This window comes from Diospyros lotus, chromosome 3 (assembly GCF_014633365.1).
Source record: "Diospyros lotus cultivar Yz01 chromosome 3, ASM1463336v1, whole genome shotgun sequence".
NCBI classification, from domain to species: Eukaryota; Viridiplantae; Streptophyta; class Magnoliopsida; order Ericales; family Ebenaceae; genus Diospyros; species Diospyros lotus.
Window position 1 is genome coordinate 26,124,723 of NC_068340.1, and position 27,495 is coordinate 26,152,217.

Here is a 27,495-nt window from a genome sequence, read left to right on the forward strand (position 1 = left end):
AGTACCACCAACACCAACGCACTTTTCCTTGTCACCATTTTCCTCTCATTGTGTCGTTCTAATTAAATTTTTGCCAATTTTTACATCTTTCTTCTGCATAATTTTAAACATTCTCTCATGTTTCAAAGTCTAAAACTAATTTCACATTTGTTCCTAGGACATAAATTAAGTGCTTGAATCATAATTTGTTAATATTCGCATCAATAGGTCGTGAGTTCGATTATTTGCCCTGCACAATAAAATAAAGTCTTCACTTATTTGTCAAAGTCGAGGGTACGAGCGACAAGAGTCGTACAAGGACGATCATCTTAAAATTAGTTTTATATTTAATAAAAATGAACATGCATTTTATTTTTTTCTAATTTTTTTTATGAAAACAAACATGAAAATAAAGATAAAAACTAAAGATGAAGAACAAAAATATTCTCCATAAATAAACAACCCCTTACTCTTAGTCAAATAGGTTTGAATCAAAATCCTCCTTGTTTTCCAATTCTTTTCCATCTCTCAAAATGGAACTAGTTGTACATTTTGGTTTGCTTTATATAACCAACATAAAAAATAATGTAATTTCTCATCCATTTCAATGTCTTAAGTGCAAATTTATAGTTTTTTTTTTGTATGAAGAATACTATACTAACATAGGCAAAATAAGATTCACATGGATGGTAAATAACAAATCATAATTGAGAAGGCTATAGAAGACAAAAGCCTCAAAACTCAAAAACTTCAACAATTTATTATTCTTGACAGCCTCCAAGGGACAAATTACAGAACCGAACTATCTAAAAGCATCTGCTTCCAATATATAAAAAAATAAAAAACTAGTTTTATTCCTAAAATGTAGCATCATCCATATGGCAAAACACATCAATTCAACTGTACCTACGTTCCAAAATTTCTGCAGGATATGAGAAAATGGAATACAGAAATGAAACTGAAGTGAAGTGAAGTGAATGAATTCTGTGTGGTGGTAATTCTTGTTTGGTCACCGGAACTCAAGCGTCATCAGATCCAGTAGCATGTAAGACCCGGACCTAAACCGCGACTGAAAGTGTTTTTCTTTAGTCATGGAAATCCAAACCCTCATCGTCGTCATCAAGCTCTATCTCAGAATCATCTGATCCACCAAGGAGGGACAGGAAAATTAGAACTGCTACAAGCTGTGTAGCCAAGAAATACTTGGCCCTTTTTCTAAATTTTTTCTCTTCCTCTGTCTTTTCCTTCTTAGGTTTGCTCCTGGCTTTGGATCCTACACCATGAAGCTAAGTTACTCTCTCCAGTTATGCACAAAGGGACCCCCCCCCCCCCAAAAAAAAAAAAAAAAAAAAAAAAAAGCATCAGAAGAAGGCATATGCTTGGAACCAGGATTCTATGACCAGAAATTGGAGAGAATCAATGGTCCAAAATCACATACACACATACACTCGTGTAAGACAAGATAAAATTATAAATGGAATTAATAGAAATAAACTTGGAGAGGCTCCTATTGAGATAAGATGCGTGTGACACAATTATGACCATTAGGTTATGTGAGAAGAAAACCATTAGAGGCTCCTGTGTGACAAAAGCAGATCATACATGATGAGGAGATCTGAAGCATTGTGAACTGAGATATGTTTTGAATTAGATCTACAACACAGTAAAAGGAGACAAAAAGCAGATCTCCATTGCTGAAATGACGATGAGGAGCAGGGAGGTGATAGAGTGAGATGAAAGGGAAGGGAGCTGGGCGTAGGAGATGAGGGCCTAACCAGGAGAGGGAATGGTAGCAGGGAGAGAGAAATTAGTTTGAAGGAAATGGCTTTTTGAGTGAGGGGCTTATTCAGTAATAAAAGAACGAGAACTTTGTTTTCCAAGGTGGGTTTGGTGATAAAAGAAATGGAAAACATGGTTAAATTTAGTGAAGAAAATTACAGTAAACATCTTTTTAGTGGTTATAAGTTAATAGTGTAAATTAAGAAAATTAGAAATTTGAGTTTTCGGCTTTCTAAATAGAAAATTTTATCGTTTGAACACATTTTCCAATTTTCTGTGTTCTAAGAAATTTATTTTCCCAAAAAACAGGGCTGTTTTCCACAACTGAACACCTTGCAACAGTTCTGCAATCAAGCACGAAAGAATTGACCACCGGCTCCACACTCCAGATTCAAACAAAATCTGCCTGTCAGAGAGGTAACTGCTTTATGGATTGGAAAATTGCACTCGGGTACATTAAACTAACCATGGATGTCTATAGCAGACAGCCAACACTAACTTCCCGTGACGCCACCCCCCACCGCCCCCCCAGGAGGCCAGCGGAGCAGGTTGAAGAAAAGAATAGGAAAAAGTAAGGGAAGAAGCATAATAAAAAGGCAAAAGCACCAGTTACCCACATAAACACACACTAACAATCATGGAATACCAAAATTTCTCCTTTTAAACTTAAATAATCTACTACAAAACAATAAAATTTTAAGAAATTCCTTTTAAACACCTTTTATGCAATCGTAAAATCCCTTTAAAATACCAACTTCAAGTACCTTTTTGCCTTGGAAAAGATGGGCCTGCATGGGAAGGTGGAATTGAAGAGGATGGACTTGCTTCTATGAACTCCATCTTAAGTTTATCAGCATATTGTACAAGATTAGAATGCTCCAAGAGCTTGCTCCGTAGTACTGATGTTTCCTGTTATTGGACAGTAAGTAAAATAAGTTTGAGCTTGAACAGAAACATGCTTCAAAACTTTTATCCAGGTAAAAGAACTTTGAAGGCATTAAAAGTTTGGTGAAAATTAGAATGCTTGAATGAACATCATTTTTAAAATGTAAGAAAATGATTTCTGCAGAGTTGGAATAAAAGACACATAAGGAAATGATTACTACAGAGTTAAGTCTTCAAACATGCATGCAATCACAGTTATATTTAGTCAATTCAGCTTAACAGCAACAGACAGCAACGAAGCATTAGATAAAACACAAAGCAGGCATACTCCAAGATCGACATTTTTTTTCCTAACAGCTGTTAACTCTTACCAAATAATTAATACACATATCTTCTCCATTCAATTAAGATTAATGTTGGGGAAAAATAATGCTCAGATAAAAGTTTTATTCTTCTGCACTCCCCTTTACCTCTTACCAAACATAAATATCTTCAGACAGAATTACCATTCCACTTTCTAAATAAGCAACATTTTTGGCGACCAAAAATGGTTAACCAGAATCAACAGAGAGGTAGTTGTCAATCACTATCGCTCATTTATTTAACATGAGTATGTACTAGAGGAACAGATTCACCTTTATCACAAATCACAACTATGGCACAGCAATAGAGGTACTCACAGGCAATGCTTGAAGTGCAAAAAGTGCATGCCCAAGGAAAACTGCATCCAAACTTGTTGGCCTGCATTACCAATCAATGAGGTGGGTAAATGTTGGTGCACCAGTTTCATTTTGATCTCTCTAAAACATGTCATCTAAAGTTGCTTCAAGGAAGTATTGCAAGCATACATATTTTGCAATCACCTGTTCTCAAAGAAAAAAGTCTGATCCCCCAACCTAATTGACAGGGCTCCATAAGCAGCTGTTGCTTTCCTGTAGATCTGTCCAACCAAAAATTATCAACAAGCATAGGCTAAGAAATGTGTCTATCTATGCACAGTTTCATAAGTAAATATAAAGAAAATAGAGAAGAAACAAAGAGAAGACCAGCCCACAACCCTCTGCTGTTTTAACTGGAAGGAAGAGTGTGTGTGTGCACGTGTGCGTGTGTGAGAGAGAGAGAGAGAGAGGGGATACCTCATCTTCTCTTTGCTCTGCATTGTCCTTCTTTATTCCAAGTAGTTGCTTTACAACGTGAATTTGCTTGAAATGCAGAATCTTTCCAATTGGCCAGGGCAGATCAGAATAATATATCTTGTGTGCAGAACTTCCATCAGACCCCACCCAGAGTTCATACATTAGGGCATCTGCAAGCCATGAATCAACCATTGCCTTGGTGGATACCCATTCAGGGATAGAATGAACTTCACAGTCCAAATCAATAATTTCGTCTTCTTTTAAGCTCTCAATAACCCCACCCTTCTCATTGTTATAGGCAACATAAGTACCAGACTCAACATAAGGGATTTCATCTAGAAAAATAGAAGTCAAATATCACATTATGATAACTGCAGCAATAGTGTTTCTAACTCTTTACTTATTAGAAGTCAGCAAAAAAATTATGAGATGAGATCTACAAAAAGCAATGGAAATAAATAAACATCTTTACTGTCTTCAAACTCATTAACAATTAAAACAATTCTGACCACCCACTTACAATGATACTTGTTCAAGAACAACTCACTCACAATATTGATGACACCAAACAACATAGTTATGCACAAACAAGCATCATTCCCTATGGCCTACAAGTACATTGATTTGGTTACAGGTATTGGTGGTATATATTGTTTATGTCAGATTCATCTGGTTTTCATGCTAAATGACTCTAGGAGACAGATAAATTCCATATTTCTTAATATTTTTCTTTATTTAGGACAAACTGATTGTAGCTGGTGCCTAGAGGGGGATTAATCCTTGCGATGATGGTCATGATGTTTATCAGTATAAAAAAATATTTACAGCTAATGTAAAGCTTTTCATCCATAATGAGACTTTCATATTCAATTTTATAGTAAATTCTATTTCTAAAATATATTTATCAGATGTATGTGAATCTAGGCACATAGAAAGATATACCTATTGCTTGAGGGTCCTTGCATAAGTGAGGCTAGTGGAAGCCTGGGAACAACAACATATCAAGCCTTAATCCTAGTATATGGGGTCAACTACATCAATTCTAGCTTGTCGATCATTTCTACCTAGGGCCTTATCTTTTGTAAGGCACTTAAGAGGAAGCCTGGGAAGATGTGATATAAACTAAGTTCTAGGAGATGTGCTCAGCATGTGTTGTTCTTCCCAGATTGAGCATAATGTGAGTGGTCAGAAGTGTGCTAGTGAAAACTACTGCTTCTAGGGATCACAATAGGTGAAAAGCAAAGTTTGGGACTATGGAAGTTTGGAAATGAGAAAATTGAGAAGGGAGAAAGCTGGGCAGTCAGCAATGAGAGAAAGTGGCAGTGGAAAGTCACTAAGATTTTAAGTTAGTAGGTCTTTGTGAATGAATTGAATTCATAAATTCTCTGCTGCTATGGAAAAATGAAGCTAAACAACCAAGAACCAAGATAGGAAAAAAGGGAAAAGGTTTTCTTTTTTTTTTAAACAAACTTCAGGAGAAGTACACAGAATTGAAATGCAAAAATAAATAAGTCTCCACGAAGTCTCTAGACACCAGTGGCTCCACAATTCTGCAAATTGACCTCTGCATACAAAGGCCATTGCAGACCCTTAACTTGGGTGAGGAGCACACAACATCCAAAATGTCCACTTTCTTAGGGTCTGTTTGCCAGGGCTTTTATTTTTCTTAATTTGAATGAGAACAGAAAATGACATTTGGTTATTTGTTTTCATTTTCAGAAATTTTTGAAAACAAGAAAGATGTGTTTTCAAAATTTTATTTTGTTTTCATTTTTGTCTCTAACCACCAACAGCATAATTCACCAGAATAGATGAGGAACAAACGCTCTACCTAATCTACATTCTACACAAGACCCCAGTTGAAGTTATCTTCTCCTAAACAATTTCTCAATGGTCAACACCTTTCCATGCATCACTATCCTAGAGAAGACGATTTGGATAGGGGATTTGGCACCCAAACTTATTTCATGTTGAATGAATTCCTACCATGCTAATGCATCACAATAAGTTTAATCTCCTAAAACAAATCCCAGATTTTCTGCACCTAATCAGAGCTTGAGTAATATAAAACTCCAGTCAACTTGAAGAACTCCTCTTACACTCCCAATTGCTCGCTTGCATCCTGAAGGTAATGCCCCAAACCACTAGGTAACCTTCAACCTTGAGATCTCACCAGCCTTAGCCTTCCAATTCCAGGGCACCAGTAGCCTCTTCAACCTCATACCAGCGTCCTATAGATGATTCCAGAAACTAACCTTCCTTCCATCCTCTACCTCATACCAAAAGGACTTCGTAAAGTTCCACCAATTTGTTGGTATCAAATTTAATATAACTTGGCACCGTAAGAGAACGTACCTCCAAGGATCCACAACAATTCAAATAACAATCATATTTTGACTACTTGCATGCCTCCAATTTCCAACTCCCAACCCATATCACCTTAATGCCGTAAAAATTGTATCGCTGTATTAAATGATACTTAAGTTCATCCCCGTATTCCGTATCACTCTACAATACATCTCTCTGCATCCTTCCCAGCTTCTTTGCAAACCGATGTTGGAATGCTAAACGCGTAAATGAAATAGGTGAACACTAGCTGTCTCTTGGTAAACTGTATTCAAGTCCGAGCCAATAATATGCTGCCAAAGCATGCAACAATTTGCTATCGAACTGAACCCAGTTACAAAAATACAAAAATACAGAGTATTAGCGTAAACTAGAAATAATATGACAGATATTAGCAAATAATTTGCCAAAATTAATTAGAACACGATGGAAACACAGACCACGCGCACACGTCCATTTCAAACCTGCTTTTCATAGAATTTCCGATCATTTCAGCTTACACGAATTGTACAAACGAGAACAAAAGCTTAAACATTGGGATGTAAGTGACCTGAATCAGGGTGAATTAGATTGAAGACCAAATTGAAGGGGATTTGACCAAACTTTAGGTAAATGTAAACGGGCAAGCATGAAGGGCAAGCTGTGGGGAGACCAAAACTTGCTTTCCTAGCCACTAGAGTCACTTCTTCTTTCTGCTTCACTTCTTCATCCATATGAGTGAATTAACGACCAGGGAACGAGGTCTTCTGAGAACCAGCGGCGACGACGATTCAACTGAAGAATTAAAATGCCTTGCAAACCCTAGGGTTTTGACGTTATCGCTGAGAAGTTGTCACGGCGAGTTGACGGTGTTAAAGTTACAAAAATAGTAATGAAAGTTACGGTGTTAACGGTGTTAAAGTTACAAAAATAGCTTTTGTATTTCTTATTTTTGAACTCTCTGATCTTCTTTCTAATTTCCTATTAGGCTATTAGCAATAGCAATACTGAACCCGTCTTTCTCTTTCTATCTTTCTCCCTCTCACAACTAACACCATAATTATTAAATTCCATTACGTTAAGTTGTTAACTAGCTTTTTGAAAATGTTCGAATTATTATTTTTTTGTTAAATCAATGTAGGCCATTAATTGGGCAAAAAAAAATAAAAAATTAGAGAGTGTGAGGCAATACTCAAAGTTTAAGAAATGTGTGATTAATTTATTTAATATCATTAACAATAGAAAGAGTGTCATGATTGTCTCCTGAAATATAATTAGTTCGAATGGTAAAAGGTGGATTGTGATATGTTAATATATTTTTAGTGGGTTACATGTTTGAATCCTAACCTCTTTAAGATACATTTTATAATTTATCTCTTTTAATAAATTCAAGAGACTAAGCGCTGAGACCCTATGATCATCTCAAGAGTGTCGTGATTATTATTTTTTTAAAATTAAAAATAATAAAATTTATTTTAATATTTAAAAATATATAAATTAGATAATCAAAACTTTAATAGATAAAATTTGACTATAGATCATTTTAGTAAAGTATCATTTGTTAAAATAAGTAAAATAAAATTGTATCAGAATAAAATTAAAATACTTTTTAAATCAAAATATGAAATGATTTAGATAAAATTGAGAAGTATTATAAAATTTTAATCAAACTGTTTATTAAATTTGTTGAAATGTATTGAAAAATGTATATATTATTTTTTCTTATACATAAGTTTTAAAATAAATTTATTTAAAAAATTTTATACAAGAAGTGACATCACTTATTTTTTAAGAATTGTTAAATAAATTTAATAAATAAAATATTTTTTTAAAAAATAATTTTTATATTTTATTTTATTTAATCTATACGTTAATTAACAAACATTAGACAGGAAAGGGACTAAACATGCCGTTTAAAAATTTAACACAGAAATGCTATTTATTTTGCACGCAGCAGGCAGCGCCCCTAATAATAATAATAATATAATAATAATAATAATAGAAGCATCGAAGGGCTAGAAGCGGCCAGAAAAGCCGAGAATAGGGCAAGTAAACACCAGACACCATCACAACAACTGGAAGCAGCAAAGGCAAAATCGCGAGCGAGACCAAAACCCTAGCCCCTACGCCGCTGCAGCCGATCTACGCAGCCGTCGTTCCATTGCTGCCGGAATCTTCCCTACATTCCATTTCTAACTCTCGCCTTTCCCAATGGCAGCCATGCTGGTACTATCTTTGTTATCCGTATTACTGCATACGTCTCTAAGCAGAGCTCTTTATGTACTTTGATGCTCCTAGATGAATGATGCGGTTGGTTTGTAAGAAAATTTCATGGTTCAAAACTATGTTTTCAAATATCATTTTCTTAAATTTCCCCTGTTTTTATCAGCACTGCAGGAGAGGAATTTGTGAAAGAATTAACTTGATTTCTGGAGTTTGCTCATCTTGTTTGTTTTTCGATGGAAACAACAGCAGCCGCAGATTATATTGCTGAAGGAGGGGACGGACACGTCCCAAGGGAAGGCACAACTGGTCAGCAACATAAATGCGTGCATGGCCGTGGCTGATGTGGTTCGCACAACGCTTGGCCCAAGGGGAATGGACAAGCTGATCCACGACGAGAAAGGCAACACCACCATTTCGAACGATGGTGCCACCATCATGAAACTTCTAGACATCGTTCACCCAGCTGCCAAGATCCTTGTTGACATTGCCAAGTCACAGGACTCTGAGGTAATGCTCTCTTCACTGCTTCTATTTGCTGCTGCTGTTGCTGTTACTTTAAGTAATTAACCACAGGTTATACATGCCCACACTGGGTTTAGGAGACCTCCGGTCATACCAAAGAAGATGGTGTTTATTTCTCTTTAAGATATATAAATGTCGCCAAGTATGACAATTAATAGGTTAATATCCGTTATCCTTCATCTTTATGTTATTGCTGATTCCATGTTTTGTACATAGGATTTGAAACTCGTTTTACTGAAGATGAAATGATAAGAGTGAGAATCAATTCCTCTCTAATTTGGGACAGTTTTTATTGAACATTTTATTTTATTATATTTTAATTAATTGCAAGATTTAACATGATTTCATGATCTTTTACCTTTATTGTTACTTTCACATATTAAAAATTCTTTTAAAATGTAGAGTTGGCTTTCAAAGATATTTTGCAAATGGCATGTATTTTTTGAAATGATTTACTAAATTAGCTCATGAAAATCTTATGGTTCCAGAATTTTCCCGCTTTCTTTTTGAATTTTAAGACTAGAAATTGATCTTATTGCTACAATTGGACTCCATCAATCATTGTTGTTCACTGGATTATGTCTTTCTTCTGAAAAATTAAAATATTTGCAAATGAAAAAGAATCAAACAAGTATTGTCATAGGAGAAAGAGTTGATTGCACTCCCTTATAAGACAAGGAAACGGAGAAAAAAAAGGTGGCACATGGTGATGGAGGCTTGTTCCTGTAACTCCTAAATTGAGATTTACAGCTCTTCCTATGTGAAAATGAAGGGTTCATAATTTGTATCCCACAAATTTGGGCTGCAGCCAAGTTGACTATGTCACGCCTTGTATATAATTATGTTGGTATTCCTTAATTTTACAATTTACTACCAATCTATAGTGCTTGAAATTAAGTGTACAAGAAGAAATGACTGGAAAGATAATTTAAATGTGGAAGAGATTTTTTAAATCTAATTTTGATGTCTTATTTGGATTTACTTGTTTAAATGGTTCTATAAGCATGACTAACTGTCTGGATTAAGTCAGCTTGAAGTAGTCCTATATCCTGTTGTGCTGAGTATTTGCCCCTGGATGATCTAAAACCTTTTCATGGGCATGATTTGTTGTCTTTGCCCTGTTTGGGAGTACAAGGTCTCCAGTTCTGTTAGTATGACACATCATGGTTGATTTTGTATTACAAAATTGCAATATCAACATATTTGTTATACACTTCACATAGTTTAGCACATCCCTTGGATGTGCTGCAGGTTGGTGATGGAACCACTACTGTAGTTCTACTTGCAGCTGAGTTTCTGAAGGAGGCAAAGCCATTTATCGAGGATGGAGTCCACCCTCAAAATCTGATCCGGAGTTACCGCACTGCTTCCTATTTGGTATTGGTTTCTTGATGTTCTTTTCCTTTTTGTAATATGTTGCAGGGCCTTGTTTTTATGCATATTTCATGTTATGTTTTGTACAATAGGCACTCGAGAAGATAAAAGAAGTGGCTGTTGGTATAGAAGGAAAAAGTCTAGAAGAAAAGAAAACTTTACTGGCAAAATGTGCTGCTACAACTCTTTCTTCAAAGCTCATTGGTGGAGAAAAGGAGTTTTTTGCATCAATGGTTGTGGATGCTGTCCTTGCAATTGGCCATGGTGACAGGCTAAATTTGATTGGTATTAAGAAGGTATTATATTTATATTGGGCATTATATATTTGGATCTAGTGATCTACGTGTCATTTTCAACTTTGATCTAGTTGTACAGGCATGAACTTTTTTTGAAATATGTGCTATATTTTACTCTTAACATGAAAATTTGCACGTACCCAATTGCTATGTGTTGCTTTGGGAAAATCGTAGCTATTTTTTCTCCCTTTCTTTGAGCTAATTTTGAAATATATGCTTATATCTGTTTCAAGTATTGGTTGTGCAGCAGGTGATTAAGAAGGTAAGAAACCTGATAAATCTGATCTAGGACGAAATTATTCGTAGTTGATTATCTTTTCCAATTGGCTAATTGAAAATCTAATAGTCACTGTACTGATATGTCATATTTTTTGATTGGATGGTATTAAATGTTTAACCATGTTGCCAAAAGTTTCTAAGTTGTGCTTTAAGTTAGTATTTCTATGTTATCCTTGAGCATGTGTCACTGGGCTGAAAGCTTGAAGACTTGAAGTTGCCTAGTGGAAGTGCCGATACTAATGCAATGGGGTAATTGGTGTGATTTGTAGGTTCCAGGAGGTACCATGCGGGATTCCTTTCTTGTAAATGGTGTTGCCTTCAAGAAGACATTCTCATATGCTGGGTTTGAACAGCAACCAAAGAAGTTCATAAACCCCAAGATTCTCTTATTAAACGTTGAATTGGAATTGAAATCAGAGAAAGAAAATGCTGAGATAAGGTAGGATTACTCTAATTGGCTTTTGGCATTGATTTCTCGTGGATTACTGAGCAGACCTGATTGGGTTTCTTTTTCTGTTAGACTTTCCGATCCTTCACAGTATCAGTCAATTGTTGATGCGGAATGGAATATCATTTATGACAAATTGGATAAATGTGTGAAGAGTGGGGCCAAAATTGTTCTATCACGGCTAGCTATTGGTGATCTAGCCACACAGGTTTGCGGCTTTACTTTTCTAAATGCCTCTAGAACTTGATTCTCATTTTTCTTGAACTCTGTCAGTATTATATCACTTGTATTATTTATTCCTTCCCCATTTTGTTGTTTAGAATTCTACAATAGGTGTTTTGCTCTTAAACATGACTTAAAAGTTATTGTGTTGGAAACGTGTGGCAATATTTTGGAAGTACAGTTTTAACCATGATACTGCTAGTATATATAAAGTGAACACATTTAGTGGAGTGTAAAAAAGAATTCAAAGTTCATAGTGCTGTCAGTTTGCATATTTTCTTTTGCATTAACAATTTTCATGCTGGTCAATCTGAATTATTAATTTATTATTATGTAGTTCTGACTTCTGAATGTAGAAAGTAGATTTGGTTATTTCAGTAAGTTGATGAGTATTGTTACTGGGTTCCTTAATGATTTTGTTTTGATCAGTATTTTGCAGATCGGGATATATTTTGTGCTGGTCGTGTGACAGAAGAGGATCTTCAGCGAGTTGCAGCTGCCACAGGTGGAACTGTGCAGACGTCTGTTAATAACATTATTGATGAGGTTTATAACTTTATTATTTCCTTTTTTCTTTGTCTCAAAATGAAGACACTATTGTAGATGCTTTATCTGCTAAGAATTTTTCCATATATTTGTGACAGCATGTCCTTTTCTCTTTAGTCCAACTGAATTTTTTGAGCTTTAATTTGTGTAAAGGTTCTTGGGTCTTGTGATCTGTTTGAGGAAAGGCAAGTTGGAAATGAACGCTTTAATATATTTAGTGGGTGCCCATCTGCTCTGACAGCTACCATTATTCTACGTGGTGGAGCTGATCAGGTTTTTCGTTATCTTCATGTCCTTTTTCATAGATGAAGTGTGCATGTGCATTTTTGTAATACCTTAGACGTTATGTTTTGTCCTGAATGATTGCAGTTCATTGAAGAAGCTGAAAGGAGTTTACATGATGCAATCATGATTGTTAGAAGAGCTCTAAAAAATTCTACTGTTGTTGCTGGTGGTGGTGCAATAGATGTATGAGTAATTGCTACCTGAGAGATAAACGGTCTTGTAAATTTTTTTACATATAGTATTGTAATGATTGAAATTGGTATTCTTGGCTTCAGATGGAGATAAGCAGATACTTGAGGCAGCATGCACGGACAATTGCTGGCAAATCTCAGCTTTTTATTAACTCCTATGCCAAAGCTCTAGAGGTAGCCACAAAGCATCCATGTTTAATTTTGATTGAGATGGTTTGCTGAAACTTAGTTACTGTAGTTTCAGCTTTTTCTCCCTACGTGAGCCTAGCTAATGCCACTAAGGAAGCATTAACTCAATTACTGGAGCAAGCTTTTACTGGATTGATTTGAATCAACATTTAGGTGTTTCACCTGCATTCCTTTAGAACTTACATTTCTAACTTCTGGTACCTGGAAATGTGTTTACCTTTTTGAATATCTGGTGGATTTTTCACTGTTTCTCATGGTATGTATTCAAAATTTTATTTGCTTATTGATTATCTGGGATGATGCACACTTTTCATTTTCTACACTATGTTTCTAGTAAGTCATTTAGTTTGGACTTTTCCCCAAAAGAAGTTTTAGGAATATTGTTTTTGGCTCAGGAAGTTTTAGGAATATTTGTCAACTTGGTTTTATCCTATCTAATGAAGAATGAGTTTCTAGTATAGTAGTTTAATGTTTTCCATACCCTGAAGCGAAGTTTGAGGAATATTTAAAAGCTTCATTCGTTGATATCTCATCATGCATCAACTGTTTGTGTTGCAGATTATCCCTCGACAGCTTTGCGATAATGCTGGCTTTGATGCGACCGATGTACTGAACAAGTTGAGACAAAAGCATGCACTACAATCTGGTCTATCTCTTGCTCTATCTCTAAATATATACAGACAAACACATACTTGTGCACTTGCTGCATTGTTGCTATTTATCCAGTCACTGCAGCATATTGAAAAATTCTGTTTCTATTATTTTCATCAATGTCTTGGAGTGGTACGTTTTACTTGGATAGAATCACTTGTAGGTTATGTCTAGTAGGTTTCTTGAATCATGTAATTTAGTATTGAATTACATGATTCTTGGTTGAGGGTAATTTGGTATCGAATTAACTTGCTACTGGGGAAAACATTGCTAGCAATTTAAAAATTTGTCTTTGTGTGGTAGGATGAGTGATCTATCAAAAGCATAAAAATGTCAAGTCTCTATCCATAATTGGTTGAGCAATTTGAAACTTTTGAAATAAATGCAGAAATTATTTATAATATTAATAGTAATGTTGGAAATTGCATGAAAAGTAGTAAAATAAGTGGTTGGATTCAGAATTTGTTCCTTTAGTGAACAGAAAATTTTGTAGGTGCTACAAAAAATCAAGTAGTTTATCTTTGTCCATGTAGTAGAAGTATATTGTAGCTGATGCTGAAAATATAATGAACAGGTGAGGGTGCACTGTATGGGGTAGATATTAACACTGGTGGAATTGCTGATTCGTTTGCTAACTTTGTTTGGGAGCCAGCAGTTGTCAAGGTTATCTCTCCATATTTACTTGCTTGAAGGAATCTAATATCTTGTTTTGAATATTTACAACTACGATGAACTTTTTTGCAGATCAATGCCATAAATGCTGCTACTGAGGCAGCTTGCCTCATCTTAAGTGTGGATGAGACTGTGAAAAACCCAAAGGTAACATGTACTGGGCAATTTTGTTTTATATCATGCTGTAAGCCACGGCTCTCTCAGCTTTTTTACTCGGGCTGTTGCTGGGTATTGTTATATGTTGATTTAATTGTGAAGGTACTTTGATTGTGAATTTTCAAATGCGCACTGAACTTGAGCCGTTTCTATGGTTCTGTGTTTTGTTGATATGCAGTCTGAGAGTGCACAGGGAGAGGCTGCTGCAAGTGCCATGGGTAGGGGTCGAGGTGGAGCTGCTTTCCGTGGCCGTGGACGTGGAATGAGGAGGCGGTAGTGGCCTTCCCCATCTTAATACGGTGAAGAATCATTGGTTCTGGTAGTAAAAGTATCAGTGAGACTGGGCTTCAAAACCTACTTTGTTAACCAACTTAAGCTCATGTTGTGAGGGTTAAGTTGTATTTCATCTCCTCCTTCAATAGCCAATCATTGTTTGACTAATGGAACCTCAGGCCGATGTGACAATTTTACTGTTATATCTGGTTTGTTTGGGGAATGTGGCTGCCGCTGCCCACGTTATTTTTGTGTCTCGAAGTGTTTGGTAATCTTTGGCTCTTGTATGAATTCTGATTTTTGGCATTGACAGGAAGTTTGCAGTAACTTTAGTCCGTCTCTTGCAACTCTCTCTCTCTTTCCCTCCCGCCCGCATTTATTGAAGCTTAGAATTTCTTGGATTGTGGCCACATCTTATTGGAGAATCTATATAAGAAGCATGGAAACTAGTACTCCAATAGGTTGAACAAAGAATATTCTGGGCATGGTTGTAACTCTTGGATGAAGTCATTAATGTTGTACGTTGATTTTGAATTGCTAGGTTGACAGTCCTGGGTTATTTCTGCCAGTGGGCAATGTGGATTGATTAATTAGTAAGTGTGCTACTTCGAGATTGTTCTACCCCCCTTTGGCGAACGGAGCAATGAGAGATAAGCCAAGCCAATCATGTCAGAGGCATCATGGTTGCCGCAATATTATTCCTGAATAATGGTGGGTTTTTCTTTCTTCTTTTTTGTTATTTGTATAAAAATTGGGGACCAGGTCACCAGGCTTTCTCAAGAGCAAAAGCTAAGCCTGTAAAATAATTTGCGAGGGACATAGCAAAAAACACAGGGCACGAACTAACTTGAGCTAGTTCTGGATTTGGGGGTGGCATCCAATGATTGACATTAATCAAAGCCAATGGTGCATTAATTCCAGGTGATTTTAACGAAGTTAGTGGCTGCTAATTAGCCCTAGTGACATTAATGGATTAGGAAATCAACTGTGATGTGAAGGAAGGGATTTTGTGCATGGAGGGAACGCCAGCCTTGATGTATGGGTGGTTCCTTGCGGCGACAGGGATTCTACAGAGCATGCTAGTTCATGTCTAAAGGTGATGCACGAAAAATGTTATTTATACTTTTTGAATTATACAATGTAGGTAAAATAATAAAAATATCCCTCATCTAAGATGGTGAGACGCCAAAGGTATTTTAGTCATTTGCACACTTGTATAGTTCAACTTATAACTCTTGATATACAAGTGACATGGTGCGTGATTTTATTTCCTACAAGTATCGTCACCTAGTATTGCGGATATGCACATAATTTGACTATATCATCTGAATTGGAAAAGATAGCTACCAACAAGGGATTTTTTTTTTTTTTTTCTTCTTTTTCCTCTACAAAATGGGATAAATCAGAGTTAAAGGACACGCGTGCAGTAACAGGGAAGAACCTCGCCCAAACTCTATGTCCTCTACTGTGTCTAGGATAATCATTTTTGAGGTCAGTTTTTTGTACGTAATGACTATCTAGACTACTATATATAATTCTAAATTATCTGTAAACGCGGTTGAAGACTGGGATGGGCGGCATGTTACATGTGGAGAGGAGGTTATTAGATCTAACAGTTTTATGCCATTAATGATATCTCAAAATATGCATAGAATTAAACCAACTTATCATCCGGCCGGCTGCTTTATGTGATGACATGAAGCCTTCTTCCATCTCAAGAATCTTTGACACACATGTAACTCTTAAAAGTATATCACCTTTAATGTCTTTGTTCAACTTTAAAGAATCCTGTTTGATTAGTACTGTTTGGTTATTTTTCTCCGTTTTAGGCAAACTTAATTTAGGAGCTTATTTTACTTGGAAATATTGTCGTCAAACCAGCTGTATTTTTAGGGGCATCCTCAATCACTTTTCTGTTTGCTTTACAAGAGAACTGTTTTGAATATGTAAATCGAGTTTTTCAACAAAAAAAAAGAAAGCATTATGAGAACTTGGAATCACATTTACCAAGGCTTGGAGAGCAATCAAAATTTAGTGGGAGAACAAATGAGATTCACGAGACTCAAGCTTGAGATATCAAGCTCACTAGTGCTACCACATATCAGAAATTATAACTCCAATTATATCATTTATGGGCAGCTTGTAAGCACTCAAGAATGGGCATCTCCACTCCACCCCAACACTTCCAAAGCTCTCTCTCTTTAACATTCCACATCATGAATAATCGTTCTTGAATAGCTTGGTGAACCAATCCAGCCAAAAAAAAAAAAAAAAAAAAGGAAGAGGAAAGAAAAAACAGAGGAACTTGTTTGTGAGACTAGGGTTAGCTAGCCAGGATGAAGGGGAGGAGGCTTCTCAGCTTGCAGGACATTTTGATAGACTTTCTAGTTCCCTTCCAACAAACACAAAGCCACGAAAGCCAAAGACAAGTGGAGCAGACTTTTGTGTTGAATAGGGGAAAGCTCTACTTCAATGGCTAATTCAATGCCTACTGGTTGAAGTCCATGGCATCTGATGCTAGCACAAAGGACAAGGTCAGGTCACAACTACATTCCAACAAGCTTCCAAGCTTCGCATGAATGCTGCAAGAACTTGGGCTTTCAGTGATTGTGCTATTTACAAGGCCCTACGCACAGCCCTTTTCCGGCTCCTACGAGGAGGACGTTTTCAAGGTACCCTACAAGAAAATTGTCTTTTAGAGGTAATCATATGGCCCGCAAACTCTAATTGTACATTTAGAGACAATTTATAACGTGTCACAAAATAAATATTAATTTGGTTATGATTTCTTCCAGCATCAGCATGTGTGGTTCTTTATACATTGTATCAATATATATTTGGGCAGGCTTTGGACTTTGTGGTCTCAGGAGCCGACAAATATGGAATTTATCTGATTTTGAGCTTAGTGAACAACTGGGACGACTATGGCGGCAAGAGACAGTATGTGCAATGGGCAAGAGACCTAGGCCATTACTTGAACAATGATGATGATTTCTTTAATTACCAATCCTGCCATCAAAGGATTCTTCAAGAATCACATTATGTATGCATGGCATGATAAATATAAATATCAGTGGCATTTTTGCAATGATTTTTGGATTTTTGATTAATTTTGGAAAAGAATTTATTTTTACAACATTAATTAATTACATTTTAGAATCATGAAGAAATTAATTAATTAAATTTTGAGCAGGCTATATTGACAGGAGTGAACCCCCATAATTGGGGTGGCTGCTTATAAAGATGATCCCACCATCCTTGCATGGGAGCTAATGAATGAGCCTGGTTGCCAAAGTGACCTATCTGGGATATCTATTCAGGTTTCCTCTTTAATAATTCAGACTGGACCTGTAGGTATAATTCTCTAAATAATATTTAATTTTTGGGCAAGAACTGGTTGAGCTATATATGTAAACTTAAAGAAGTAATTGAACTAATTTCTCTAATAGGATTGGGTTGAGGAAATGGCAGCCCATGTGAAGTCCATTGACGAAAACCATCTGTTCGAGATTGGACTGGAAGGATACTATGGGGAATCATATCAGAAAAACTGACCAACTTATGTGAGTTAGTTCTAGTTATGAAAGTCTTCCATAAATAGATAACTACTTGTCATTCAAATGCAAATAGTAGGTGATTGAGATATAGGGCTAGTTTCTCTAGAAAGCTTGACCCTTTGCAGCTTGTTATCCAATGTCCGTAGCCTACATAAATTAAGATCCTATGAGCAATAGTAATCCAGAAACAGGTCCATATACTCAGTAAAATATATAATGGGTCGAACTGCATGTATTTAAATAAAAAAAGTGTCAAATCATTTTTATTATTGTATTGATTTTCATTTTATTAGACAACAAAGGAGAAGACATGCCCATGATAAGTAGTCAAACTGCAGGAAGGCCAGCTTGTGGGTACATTATTATCATCATCACTAATTCTTATTAAGTGCATTTGTACCAATAACGACACTTATATATTATTCTTGATATAGGGTCTAATCTCGTCAAGAGGAGGGACCTTCTCTCAGTAGAGAGTTGAAAGCTTCTGAGATTCTTGAGCAATCACAGAGGCAGTGGAAGGGCATTCTTCCAGCACAACTTCATACCCATCATGCCAACCCTCCATTCCAGAGGCCATGACTTGCCAAAACAGCTCGCCTCCACAAGACCCGCCGCTCTTAGCGCTGCCATTGACGGTGTTGAAGACGCTCTGAAAGTAGGCATCCCTCTTGCTTTCACTGTAGTCTGGTGTCACCCTGGAAGACTTGCCAAATTCAGTCACCAGCAATGGTTTCACAAGCACTGTGTTGGAGTCTTGGATGTGGGATTCTATCCATCTCCCTACAAATTCAGCTTGAACTTCTTCACTGGAACCCGATAACCTATATATGTATATTAATTCAAATTAACAAGTCAGTTTTTCAATGTTTATTATATATATATATATGTATGTGTGTGTGTGTATCATTGGTAAGAAATTAATTAAAAGGCAGAGATACCATTGTTCAGGATAGATATGAATTGTGCCGAAATCTATTCCAGGAACTCGGGTATTGGCTATGAAATCGGTGCCGACTTGGTAACCAGGATTGAACTGTTTCTTGTCCGGCATCGATTCACCATAGTATCCTTCAAGTCCAACTTCAAGCAGATGGTTTGCGTCAATGGACTTGACGTAGGCTGCCATTTCTTCAACCCAATCCTGTATAAATTAATCCAAGAACTTCTTAATTAAGTTGATCAGCTCAATTTGTTCTTGCCTAAAATTATTAGTCTGTATTCAGAGAATTATATATGCAGAGAGGTGTAAATTAGAAAAGAGATAATTAACCTGAACAGGCTTCCCAGATAAGTCGCTTTCGCAGCGAGGCTCGTTCATGAGTTCCCATGCAAAGATGGTGGGATCATCTTTATAAGCCACCCCAGTTATGGAGTTCACTCTTGTCAGTACAGCCTGCACAGATTTTTAAGATGCATGGCCAATGAATTAATGTTTTTTTATAAATTAACATTTTTTCAGATTAAAACATATCCAAATGTCATCGCAGAAAGGCATTTAATATATAATTAAGTAGTTTGGTTGTTCTTAGTGAAGATGTGTGAACTGAAACTGAGTTAGATAGATACAAGAGGAGTTTTTAAGTTCATCAGAGAAAGAGATCAAGGGCAGAGCTGTGTCCGTGCCTTGATATGATTCTTGTAGAATCCTTTGACGACAGGATCGGAAAAGAAATCATCGTCGTTGTTCAAGTAATGGCCTTGGTCTTTGGCCCACTGCACGTACTGTCTCTTGCCGCCATAGTCAGTCCAGTTGTTCACCAAGCTCAGAATAAGATAAATCCCGTACTTGCCGGCTTCCGACACCACAAAGTCCAGTCCCTGCACATGCGGGAAGAAACAATTAATAGCCAAATTAATTAATTATATATACACAAAATACGATTGAAATATATATATATATTTCCAATTCAAAGCTATAAGAAACATGAGATTGAGATCAGTCGACAGTAATAAGAAATATATACGTACCTTGAAAACTTGCTCGTCGTAGCAGCCAGGAGAGGGCTGCAGGGCCTTATAGAGAGCGCCATCACTGAAAGCCCAAGTTCTTGCAGCATTCATGCCAAGCTTGGAAGCTTGTTGGAATGTCGTTGTGACCTTGTCCTTTGTGCTATCATCAGATGCCATGTACATCAACCAGTAAGCATTGAAGCCATTGAAGTAGAGTCTCCTCCCATGCTTCACAAAGTGGGCACCTCTTGTCCTAACAAAGCCTTGCCTTCCAGCATAGCAGAAGAGACTCTTTCCTGTCGACATCCTGCCTAGCTAATCTCAAAATATGTAAAATTATTAGTAAGGTACAAGCGAGGGAGAGAGAGAGAGCTTTGGAAGGGTTGGGGTGGAGATGGCTGGCTGTTGATATCATGGGGGTTTATTATGTATATATAGATGAGAAAATTGGGAAGAATGAGCATTCAAGTTACCCATAAATAAATGCGTCAGCTTTTCCCAAGATGGGATAAGCTTCTTAATTCACAAAACCTAGCTACGTGAAGGAACAGAGAATAGAAACAAACAAAGAGCTGAGAAAGAAAGAGAAAGAAGCTGTTGAGATGGAAGAAGGCTTTATTATGTCATCAGTCATCACATAACGGTTGGATGATGATAAAGTTGGTTCAAATGCCTATTTTGATTTGACATCACCCTTTAACTTTAATAACCTCCTCAATGTCCCTGCCCATACATAACCTACCCCCAACTAGACAGGCCAAAATTGAATTGAAACCGGAACTGGAATCGGACTGAATCGGCGAAATTCGGTCCGATTCCGGTTCAAGGTTTCGGGGAACCGGAACCGCCGGTTCCGGTTCCGCGGAACCGGAACAACCCCCCTCCCCCCTGCAGCACCCCCCCCAACGGTCCAATTCCAATTTTATTATTATTTTTTTTAATTTTATAATTCCTATCTATATATACCCCTCCCTCCCCCACTCATTTTTCACACACTCTCTCTCTCTCTCTCTCTCTCAAGTCTCAAGCTATTATTTTCTCAATTTTGTCTCTCATTTAATATTTCAATTTCAATTTCTTCAATCTTCTCATTTTGTTATTTATCAATTTATTCAATTATATTGTTAATTATTTATTACTTGTTACCATATCCAAAATTGAATACAACAATATTTAAAAAAAATTAAAAAAATTCGGTTTGAACCGGAACCGGAACCGTTGACCGAACCGGCTCAAACCGTTGACCGAACCGGTCCAAACCGTTGACCGAACCGGCACGAACCGGAACCGGAACCGAACCGTCCCAAACCGCCCTTGGGCGATTCGGTTTAGGTTCAAAGATTTCTTGAACCGGAACCGACGGTTCATGAACCGGAACCGACGATTCATGAACCGTGGCCATGTCTACCCCCAACTACCACCCTTTTAAAGGCCAAACTTCCCACAAGATTATGAATTTATGAATAAAATTAATACATGTGACATTTTTTTTTTAAAAAGAAGATGAAAAATCAACAAGAATTAACTTTTAGTTAAACATTATACTAATTAGGGTTAACTCATAATTTTATTTGTAAGTCCATAATCCTATGTGGTAAACAACTAGATTCATACAACAGCCTCAACCAAATACAAGCAGCCATTTTCATTCAGTCTTCCGAAGCTGAGCCGCAAAATACAAACAAAACCGATAAATAGGATCATCAGGCACAGCTTTTCTTGCCGCTCCTTTTCTCATCCAAATATAGAATCAATCAAGACACCTTTCCCAACGGAAAAAGCAGCTGGTCCAAACAAGGCCTTATTTTACCGGTTGCAATTTTAAAGAACGTTGGCTAACCTTCTATATATATATATATATATAAATAAATACCCCATTTTAGTAGTGCAAGGTCTACTATCCTGCTCATTCAGGCATATCTTTTGATTTACCTCCTTAATGTAATTCTAGGGGTGGGATGGTTGAGGACGTCAATAATGGAGCGTAATAAAATAAATAAATAAATAAATATCTCACTTTTTTCAGAATTTAAATTGGGTGAATGGTTTACTAAACACGTCCACGGTTATATATTTTAAATTATATATAATAGTTATATCCAAAATTAATAATATTTTATAATACTCTTATCTAAAATTAATTAATTATTATTAATTTTGAGTAAAATTATTATGAATTTTATATATATAGCGTGAATTTGTGAAAATTATTTGTGGGTATAATATTTATGATTATATATAGCATATGCAGTAAGAATAGATTCTATATTTTCTATTTGTTTTTTGTTTTTTTGTTAAATAAAAGTTACGACGTCTAAATCATAATAAAACAAGAATATAATATTACAAGTTACTCTAAAGCTCATTTTGAATGCAAAGTGTTACTGTTACCAAAGAATCTCTTTATTGATCTCAATGAAATAGGAAAATGGCTTTTGATCTCAATTTCATGGATCTATTGGTGGGTTGAGGCCTGAACCAAAGGGGTAAATAAATTTGGTATGTTACCTGAATTAGGACGAAAATTCAATTACCATTTTATATAAAGAATAATGATAAATGATTAGAGATCGAATTCCATGAGATAAAATAATTATTCTGTCCAAACATAAAAATTTCAATTACGATATAACTTCTTCTCTTAAGTCTTTTACTCTTCTTGAGGGCCGGCTCGAAACTTGATGGGACCTCAAGCGATAATTAGTTAACGGTCTTTTAAAAATAATATTTTGTTTTGAAATTTTATTTTTCTTATTTTTTGAGATGTAAAATCATTAATTAAAATTTTGTATTCTAGTTTAGAAAGTAAATATTTTTTAATTAATAATATAGACAAAAGAAAATAATATAAAAATTAAATAAGCAAAAAATGTGAAGAATTTACGCAAATTAAAAATTCATTAATCTACTTTTTTTTTTCTTTAATGCCCAGATCGATGCGGATTCTCTAGACGAAATTTTTATTATTCAAAGAATTATTTTAACAAATTATCTTCCCAAAATAATACCAATTCTTGTCTTTTTTTTTTTTTATTGCGGTACTAGTTACATCACATTATTTAGTATCTAATATTGAAAAATGATATATAAATTTAGACAGTTGAGGGCCTCCTCATCTAAATAATATCTCACTATATATTGTCTAATATTATAAAATAATTCATAGATTTGGAGAGTTAAGGAGCGTACTTGTTCAAATAAAATAACAAAATAAATAGAGTATAAATTAAAAAAAATTATCATAAAATAAAATTAGTAATTTTACTATTCAAAACATAAAAAAACATAATTAATTATTAATCTTGAAGCCCCTTCTCCTTAGGGGCCCTAGGCCACAGGCTATGGCCTATGCCTTTAGCTGGGCCTGATTATCTTATCATATTAAATTGGGGCCGGTGATGATTCGTTTACCAATTTTAATCGCTTAATTAAATTGACCATTTTATTGTTATATTGAAGTTTAAACCATAAACCATAATTTTATTTTCCTTTTTCAAATAGATGTATTTGCAAGGAGGTAGAGAAGCGCCATAGTTTTCTATTTTTTTCAGTATTCATATTCTAGTCAGGTGCCATTATTTTTTCATTGTTTTAAGAAATTTGGATGGGTTTAGGGTAAATAAGAGACAAGTATTATGTGGCATGGAAAAATCCTTGGCAGGTGGCTAATCAACTAGTTTTACAGGTGATAATAATGTACTTCATATGCACCGGCGGCGGAGCAAGAAAGAATTTGAGTCCGACCCAAATAATAATTTTAATTTTGTCTAAATTATAAAAATTATAATTATTTATAGTAATATATAAAAAATAAAAAAATCAACTGAGACCAAGGTCTCAGCTGGCCAAAACGTGGCTCCGCCACTGTTCATATGGGAGGAGCAAAATAATCTATGCTTTCATAATCAAGAACGTTTTGTATCCCCATTGGAACATCTGATTTAGTATTATGATGTCTAGACATGATTATTTACCTTATCTTTCCCTCAGTCTTTGTAGATCTTGGCCTTGCAGCATTATTGGTGGCTTACAGACAGGGTGGATGCATGTGTGAGCTCACAATTAAAAATATATTTTTTAATATAAAAAATAATAAATTTTACTAATAATTCAGTCAAAAAAAATTCTAGCCCACCCCAAAATTTGTGATGTGTAATTTTATATTTCAAAAAAAATTTTTAGCCTCCCCTTACATAGATTTCTAGATCCGCCCCTGCTTACTAATCATCTGTTTTGAATATTAATATTTAGTAATTGAGAGTTAGCATAATAAAATGTCAATTTTCAAATAAAACACTAGTTTGAAATATGAGTATACTTATTCACTCTAAATAATTATTTGGAGAGTAACTAAATGTCTTTGTAAAAAAATGATAATATTCACGTTAAAAACTAAATAATGCTTGGAAAGGTGAAAAGAAAAAAGTAAACAAGATCAAAATGTGGTTGTTGTGCTTTCAAAACATTTTTTTTAGGAGAGTAAACGTGAGTCTTCATCATAAAATATTGACATTTGTATCAAAAGAATAATAATGCTAAAAGAGATGAGAAAAAAGTGTAGATCGTGATATCAAGATTGCAAGTGCGGCTTTATTGAAGATTTTCGCTATTATGTCTTATATATATTCATTATTTTGTGAGGAATATATCTTCTCAAATTGATAGTTTAGATCTAAATGTTTTACTTTGATTTCATTTTTTTTTTATGGTGCTCGAGATACAATCTACCTAAAACTATAGATGCTTAAAGATTTTTTCAATGAATTATTACTTAAAAACAAACCATAATTGGCCTCTCATTTTCACAAATTTATCAATACTCTGTAAATCAAGTCCCTCAAACATTATTATATATGGAACTCACTAATTGGGCCATGGAACAAAAGAGTTAAGATTTCAAGTGAAGACACAATCAACAGTACTGTGGATCAAGTACAAAACCCACAAATCCAAAAACAAAAAAAGGAAGATTAAAAGAGTTAAATCATTTTTAATCTTGGGTGATATATAGGATCTTAATATAATTATATATAATATATATTATTAATTTGTTATAGCTACAACAGTGATGTGATGATATATACCATATATGCATACTTGAAGATATATTTTAGAGTCACTAGACGAGGGCATAGGTCAAGCGGTCAGTCAAGCAATATCTAATATTCGTATTGGTGGATCATGAGTTTGATTCTCGTCTTACGCAGTAAAATAAAGTTTCACACTTATGATTTATTTTATTTGTCAAAATAAAAAACACAAACGACGGAGATCACGCAAAGACTGTTATTGCAATAGTCATTGAATGAACATAATATTTCATTTCAAAGGAGCCAATTAAACATCATCATCACATAGATTAATTGAAATAAAAACACCAATCAAATTTCTTATTGGCAATAATTTGCGATAATTTTATTAGTAAACAACAAAGACAAGACAAGACCTATTATAACAGGCCAGTTTATAAAGGAATACATTAATAATTTATAATTATCATCGCCATTGCCATTATTAATTATTCTTATTAAGTGCATTTTGCAGCATAGATGGCTAGATGCATGCACTAACGCTAATTAATTTATTTATTTCTTGCTTGCTTGCTTGCTTGAACCATTAGTAATCTCTCTCTTCAAGAAGCTGAATTATCTTTCTCATCACCAGTCGAGGCCCGAAAGTTTCTGAGACTCTTGAGAAATGAGGGACGCCGTGGAGGGGCTATCTTCCAGCACAACTTCGTACCCATCATGCCAGCCGTCCATTCCGGACACCATGAGCTGCCAAAACAGCTCGCCGCCGCAAGACCCGCCGCTCCGAGCGCTGCCGTACACGGTGTCGAATATGATCTGGAAGTAGGCGTCCCTCTTGCTGTCATTGTAGTATGGCGTTACCCTCGAAGATTTGCCAAATTCAGTCACCAGCAATGGCTTCCTGATCGCACTGTCCGAGTCTTGGATGTGGGATTCTATCCATCTTTCCGCAAATTTATCTTGAGCTTCTTCACTCGATCCGTATACCCTGCATTTTGATCAACAGGTCGTCGGTTTTACGTACTGGTAATGATAATTAAATTAAATAAAAGGAGGATATATATATATATATATCCACACACACGAACCATTGTTCAGGATAGAGATGAATGGTGCCGAAGTCGACAGCCGGAACCCGGTTGTTGGCGATGAAGTCGGTGCCGACCTCGTAGCCGGGGTTGAACTCTTTCCTTTCCGGCGCTGATTCGCCGTAGAATCCTTCTTGTCCAATTTCAACAAGATGGTTTTCGTCGATAGACTTCACATAGCCTGCCATTTCTTCAACCCAATACTATATATATATATAGAGAGAGAGAGAGAGAGAGAGAGATTAATTCATCAGAAGAGAACTTCTTAATTAAGTTCGTATATATAGCTCAATTCTTGTTCTTGCCCGGCCAGAATTAATTAGAGAGAGAGAGAGAGAGATCAATTAACCTGGAAAGGTCTCCCAGATAGGTCGCTTTGGCAGCGAGGTTCGTTCATGAGCTCCCATGCAAAAATGGTGGGATCGTTCTTATATGCCACTCCAGTAATGGAGTTCACTCTCGTCAGTACAGCCTGCTCAAAATTTAATTTAATTTATTAAAAGAATTTCGAAAATCAATGGTAGAAGTAACAGTGAGGTACTAATTAGTGTATATTAAACATCATGCCTTGATATGATCCTTGTAGAATCCTTTGACTAAAGGATCAGAAAAGAAATCATCGTCGTTGTTCAAGTAATGGCCTTTGTCTTTGGCCCACTGCACATACTGTTTCTTGCCGCCGTAGTCATCCCAGTTGTTCACCAAGCTCAGAATCAGATAAATCCCGTGCTTGCCGGCTTCCGACACCACAAAGTCCAATGCCTGCATATATATATATATGGATATGGTTAATTAAGATATATAATTGACACAATTAATTAAATTATTATGGGTTTAGGGTAATTATATATATATATATAGATATACCCTGAAAACTTCCTCGTCGTAGTAGCCGGGAGAGGGCTGGAGGGCCTTATAGCGAGAGCCATCACTGAAAGCCCAGGTTCGAACGGCATTCAAGCCAAGGTTGGAAGCTTGTTGGAAAGCAGTGGTGACCTTGTCCTTGTTGCCGGCATCGGAAGCCATGGACATCATCCAGTAGGCATTGAACCCATTGAAGTAGAATTTCCTCCCATTCAGCACAAAGTGTGCTCCACTTGTCTTCACAAAGCCGCCTCGGTTTGCGGCGGCAGAGTTGCAGATCTCTGGAGTAGCAGTCTTCCCCGTCGACATCCTAGCTAGCTAATGAATGAATGAGTGAATGAGATGTGAAATATATATGTTATAAGGTGGAAGAGATGGATATATAGCTAGCTAGATAAATAGTGCTGGGGGTTGGAGTGGTGTGGGAGATGGCTGTAGATCTCATGGGTTTATATAGATGACAGATTATGGGCGATCAGAGTTATATTCTTGGCCTAGCTAGCCGCCTTCTCCCTCAGCGTACGTATACACGTATATATGATCAGCTTTTTAATTCCCAAATTGGGATA

General features: G+C 35.9%; 4 protein-coding genes and 1 long non-coding RNA gene across 8 annotated transcripts; 2 read left to right on the top strand and 3 right to left on the bottom strand.

The window, feature by feature from the left end:
• Window positions 1–716: 716 nt before the first annotated feature.
• LOC127797145 (mitochondrial outer membrane import complex protein METAXIN) lies at window positions 717–6,947 on the bottom strand. 2 transcript variants are annotated; one of them, XM_052329739.1, is made up of 6 exons: window positions 6,676–6,947; window positions 3,780–4,114; window positions 3,507–3,583; window positions 3,324–3,384; window positions 2,523–2,667; window positions 717–1,120 (listed from the first exon to the last, which is right to left on the bottom strand). In XM_052329739.1, the coding sequence occupies exons 1-6, from the start codon at window positions 6,836–6,838 to the stop codon at window positions 1,065–1,067; spliced, it is 837 nt and encodes a 278-aa protein (XP_052185699.1). In that variant the 5' UTR covers window positions 6,839–6,947; the 3' UTR covers window positions 717–1,064. The 2 variants fall into 2 exon arrangements, with proteins under 2 accessions (XP_052185699.1, XP_052185698.1); XM_052329738.1 differs by having other exon boundaries at window positions 717–1,252; window positions 6,676–6,941.
• A 1,180-nt stretch (window positions 6,948–8,127) lies between these two features.
• LOC127797144 (T-complex protein 1 subunit eta) lies at window positions 8,128–14,761 on the top strand. 2 transcript variants are annotated; one of them, XM_052329737.1, is made up of 14 exons: window positions 8,128–8,330; window positions 8,580–8,837; window positions 10,104–10,229; window positions 10,319–10,522; window positions 11,071–11,240; window positions 11,322–11,457; window positions 11,901–12,017; window positions 12,171–12,290; window positions 12,387–12,485; window positions 12,578–12,667; window positions 13,241–13,328; window positions 13,908–13,996; window positions 14,078–14,152; window positions 14,340–14,761. In XM_052329737.1, exons 1-14 carry the CDS (start codon window positions 8,316–8,318, stop codon window positions 14,436–14,438), a joined length of 1,686 nt encoding a protein of 561 aa, XP_052185697.1. In that variant the 5' UTR covers window positions 8,128–8,315; the 3' UTR covers window positions 14,439–14,761. The 2 variants fall into 2 exon arrangements, with proteins under 2 accessions (XP_052185697.1, XP_052185696.1); XM_052329736.1 differs by having other exon boundaries at window positions 8,129–8,330; window positions 8,577–8,837.
• Window positions 14,762–16,183: 1,422 nt separating this feature from the next.
• Window positions 16,184–18,564, top strand: LOC127797849 (uncharacterized). 2 transcript variants are annotated; one of them, XR_008022294.1, is made up of 5 exons: window positions 16,184–17,135; window positions 17,280–17,374; window positions 17,628–17,788; window positions 17,884–17,997; window positions 18,426–18,564. It is a non-coding gene; the product is annotated as an uncharacterized LOC127797849 (long non-coding RNA). The 2 variants fall into 2 exon arrangements; XR_008022293.1 differs by having other exon boundaries at window positions 17,280–17,788.
• On the bottom strand, window positions 18,274–20,327 carry LOC127797848 (putative mannan endo-1,4-beta-mannosidase 9). Its single transcript, XM_052331010.1, has 5 exons — window positions 19,963–20,327; window positions 19,618–19,812; window positions 19,265–19,387; window positions 18,933–19,135; window positions 18,274–18,815 (listed from the first exon to the last, which is right to left on the bottom strand). The coding sequence occupies exons 1-5, from the start codon at window positions 20,248–20,250 to the stop codon at window positions 18,458–18,460; spliced, it is 1,167 nt and encodes a 388-aa protein (XP_052186970.1). The 5' UTR covers window positions 20,251–20,327; the 3' UTR covers window positions 18,274–18,457.
• A 5,274-nt stretch (window positions 20,328–25,601) lies between these two features.
• On the bottom strand, window positions 25,602–27,235 carry LOC127796899 (putative mannan endo-1,4-beta-mannosidase 9). The gene is made up of 5 exons (XM_052329306.1): window positions 26,930–27,235; window positions 26,630–26,824; window positions 26,412–26,534; window positions 26,063–26,265; window positions 25,602–25,962 (listed from the first exon to the last, which is right to left on the bottom strand). Exons 1-5 carry the CDS (start codon window positions 27,233–27,235, stop codon window positions 25,602–25,604), a joined length of 1,188 nt encoding a protein of 395 aa, XP_052185266.1.
• Window positions 27,236–27,495: the final 260 nt, after the last annotated feature.